Source organism: Sinocyclocheilus anshuiensis, unplaced genomic scaffold (assembly GCF_001515605.1).
Source record: "Sinocyclocheilus anshuiensis isolate Anshui unplaced genomic scaffold, SAMN03320099.WGS_v1.1 scaffold132, whole genome shotgun sequence".
Taxonomy (NCBI): domain Eukaryota; kingdom Metazoa; phylum Chordata; class Actinopteri; order Cypriniformes; family Cyprinidae; genus Sinocyclocheilus; species Sinocyclocheilus anshuiensis.
Genome location: NW_015555730.1, coordinates 1,075,757 through 1,080,059, shown reverse-complemented (window position 1 = coordinate 1,080,059; position 4,303 = coordinate 1,075,757). Strand labels below are relative to the sequence as shown.

At 35.9% G+C, this 4,303-nt stretch overlaps 1 protein-coding gene across 1 annotated transcript in view; it reads left to right on the top strand.

Moving 5' to 3' along the window:
- Window positions 1–4,303, top strand: part of rit1 (Ras-like without CAAX 1) — an 18,516-nt gene that overhangs the window by 2,940 nt on the left and 11,273 nt on the right. The window contains exon 2 of the mRNA XM_016466264.1: window positions 3,251–3,307. Within this exon, the coding sequence (XP_016321750.1) occupies window positions 3,259–3,307 (49 nt within the window). The 5' untranslated portion in view covers window positions 3,251–3,258. The remainder of the gene's footprint in view (window positions 1–3,250; window positions 3,308–4,303) is intronic.

Here is a 4,303-nt window from a genome sequence, read left to right as displayed (position 1 = left end):
TGAACAAGTAGTTTTGAGAATTTCATTTCTGATCTGAGAAATGCACCAAAGCGACTGAGAAAAACTGTAATATTATGTAATTACAATTAGGGTTGCAAAAAGGTAGATATTTTCCAGTAAATTTCGGAAATATTCCAGAAATTTTGGATACTTTCCAGGATTTTTTGGAATATTCCAGGGATTTTTGGAAAGTTTCCCCCACGAAACCGGCATCAGACACTCACCCTCAGAACTCAGATAAGAACCCTGGAATCATTCACTCTGTTGACACTCACCTGCCTTAACCTAACCCGTTCCACTCATCCACCTCTTGTATCAATAAACCATCCTGTCTTTCACTTACCCATTGTGTCTGGCCTTGCTTTATGACACTTTGCAACCCTAATTACAATTGTTTTACAATACAAATAAATACAGTATATTTGGCACACAAAATGTGATGACAGACGAGTGACATTCACATTCACCATTTAATTAGCTATATGAAAAAGTGACACAACATTCTGCCTAACATCGTTTTTTTAAGTCATATTGTTATGAAACAAAATACAGGTAAATAATAAGACATTTAATTTTTGGATAATTTTATTCACAACATAATCTCTCTTAAAATACCTTATAATGTTACAATAATCAAAACAGTCCTCAGTTAGATCAAGCTTTAATCTCTGCAAACCAAACTATCACTTTAATGTAAAATGTTTTGGATTTTTGCATTCACTAATAAAAAGATTTTATCATTAGATAGCTCCACATGAGAGATGCTTTATAACAGAAAATCTAGTTGTAATTCTAACTGAAAGCGACACTGACACTGATTTTTTTTCATGTGAAATACTGTGAAACTTTTTGCTGGTATGATAACCTTAAGCAAAAATATCACGGTATCACGGTATTGTCGTTACAGCTCTAAAATGTGTTATTTTTAAATGACTGGGTAAAATAAAAAAAACTTTTTTCCGCTGAACACAATATATTTTGTTTTTGAACAACATAAAGAATATTAGGAACAGTAGAATTTGTTTATTTTGTTTCTTTGATTTGTTTCCTAAAAAGAAGAAAAATAAAGACTGACATCTTTATTTAACCTAAATCTGTAATTACAGTTATTTAATTTTAGTTATATAATTCATATACATATCATTTATACGTATAACCCAATTTGAAGCAAAAACGGAATGTTCTGACTAGCTTTTACACTAGGGCTGAACGATTTTGGAAAATAATCTAATTGCGATTTTTTTTTCCAATATTGCGATTGCGATTTAATATGCAGTTATTTTTTTAAAGCACTTTATGTTCACTGTTTTATTTATTTTCTTTTTCTGCTGATGGCCCGCGCTCGACTTGAAGCAGCGCTGCTTAGACCGATGGGTGTGTCATCAAAGTACTGCGAGAGCTATAAGAGAGAGCGGACGTCTCATTATGCTTTCTCTCTACGTACTTTGATGTCACACCGATCGATCTTCAAGTCGAACATGATGTGACTGGACTTTAATGGAGTGCTGAACTGCAGAGCTTGTGCAAACATATCCACATTGCTATACTTAGATGCTTTCTTAACTGCTGCTTTCTCACCTCTGTCATTTTTGTTGTGTTTAATTTCATTATTGAGAGGAAAGCACGCATGCAGCCTTTATTTACACCTTCATTTTAATGCCATTCGGCTGTGTTTGCTCTCTAAACTGCTGTGTCTTCTTCTATTGGATTTCATCCGGGAGAGCTGAATGACAGTATTGCACTGCAGTGCCACACTGGTCAAACCTCGTTATTGCTGGCTCTTACATTAGGTCATTAGATCACACGACTATTCGACAAACAAAAATATTTGTTGCCAATTTTTTATTGTTGACGTTGACGATAATGTTGACTAATTGTTTCAGCTCTATTAGTCGGTATTGTTCTAAGTAAGAATAAGCAGTTCTCAGAAAGTATTAACAAAAATATGATTGTTTCCCTAAAAGTCTTGTAAGTTTTTCCAAATGTAATCAGCAGTCGTTTAAACAGGGAGCTGCTAGAAAGTCACTTCATAATGCTTAAATCCTCCAGTGAGCAAGTCAGAGGTGTCTGTGGCTAGGAGCAATTTTTTCAACACTTTCCTCTATAAGAAATTATTATTATTTTTTCATAAAGGCAATGAAGCCTAAAAACTATGTTTAGGAACATTAACATTTAGGAAAATTAAAAATCTAATTTTCAGAATTTTATTTGAAAGCAACCTCAGTCCCAAATATCCATTATATTGACTTGATGTTTTTCCTGTGTCTTTTTTAGAGGCTCTTAAAAGCTTAAATGTTTCTGTGTCTACTGCAAAAAGGCCCCAAAACAGGGCTGTGGGCTAAACTTGGCCATTGATGATGGGGAAAACAATGTCCAGTATCCATTTTCCCGTTAATTTGTGGTGGTTAAATATGCTTAATTTTAAAACAATTGAAAATAATGACAGTGCAAAAAGTCCTTAAAGGGATAGTTCACCCAAAAATGAAGATTCTGTCATCATTTACTCACCCTCAAGGTTTTTTTCAAACCTTCTGTTGAAAACAAAAAACAAAACAAAAAATATTATGGAAGTCGATGGCTAACATCAACTGTTTGGTTAGCAACATTCTTCACAGTATCTTCTTTTGTGGTCAACAGTTTTGGAAATTCTTGAGGGCGAGTAAATGATGACAAAATTTTAATTATTGGGTGAACTGTCTCTTTAAATAGACTTTCCTTCAACTAAAATTTAAATTCCTAAATTTCTTTCTTTGATTTTGGCATTAAATAATTTTGTGCAATTGACCCTTGTACCAGATTTTAGTGGTTTTCTTTCACTGTAGCCCTTTATTGTGGTCAGACAGTGGGCTGGTTTCACAGCCTTAGACGTACAGTCACAGGCGGGCAGACAATACAAATGTGGGTGTTGGCTCAGTGCTTCAGTCTGGTCGTTACGAAGGCGCAGGTGCCTAGCAACTTCCTTCCCCTCCAGGAGTCTGTTGCCTAGGAGATGAGCGGAGGTCACCTGGTGAGGATCTCATTGTTCGAGTGCACTGCAGAAGGTTCTTTAGGGTGACTGATATTCTCTCTTTATATCACTGTCTCCATGGGAACAGAGCAGAGAGCGCATACAGAGCAAATACATGCCAACAGCAGGGTGTGTTTGCTGCACATGAGGGAGAAGGGGGAGATGTTTACACTCTTCTCATTGAATTTCATGGTACCACAATTATGTAAGAACTCTGCTTGTCTTGTTCTCTTTGTCTCACAGCCATCATCATGCAGTTTATAAGTCACAGATTTCCAGAGGATCATGACCCCACTATCGGTAAGGAAATTATTAACATGTCCTCTTAACTCACCAGTAAAGTCTTTTACATTTCAGAGTGATATTGCATTACGTTTTTGTGACGCCACAAGTATAGATGACTAAAGAATTTGGGTGAATTCTGGATGTGTCAAAAAGTGTCCCAGTGAATCTTAATCTAATTCTGTTCCCTATCTATGTTTAAAGAAATAGTTAATTCAAAAATGAAAATTTGCTGAAATTACTCACCTTCAGGTCATCCAAGATGTAGATGAGTTTGTTTCTTCATCAGATTTGGAGAAATGTAGCATTACATCACCTGCTCACCAATGGATCCTCTGCAGTGAATGGGTGCCGTCAGAATGAGAGTCCAAACAGCTGATAAAAACAACACAATAATCCACAAGTAATCCACACCACTCCAGTCCATCATGTCTTGTAAAGTGAAAAGCAGTGTGTTTGTAAGAAACAAATCCATCATTAAGGTGTTTTAACTGTTGCTTTCAGCTAAAATATGAGTCCTCTATCTATCTGTCTATCTATCTATGTATCTATCAAAAAAAAAGTCATCTCGTCTGAACAGACCAAGCACTATTTACAAGTGAGAAGAGTCCAAAACAGCTCTAAACAAATATGTTGGTGGATTTTGATGCGAGAGAACAACAGGGGATGGAATTTTTCACTGGAGGAAGCGTTATTATGAATTATGCACTCATATTTTCACCAAAAGTTAAAACTCCTTAGTGATACAAACATGCAGCTTTTCACTTCATGAGATGTTCACTTCATGTTTTTATCAGCTGTTTGGACTCTCATTCTGATGGCACCCATTCACTGCAGAGCATCCACTGAGCAAGTGATGTATTGCTACATTTCTCCAAATCTGTTCCCATGAACAAACAAACTCATCTACATCTAGGATGACCTGAGGGTGAGTACATTTACAGCAAATTTCCATTTTTGGATGAACTATTCCTTTAAAGGTGGGGTAAGTGATTTCTGGTAGCCAATGTTGAC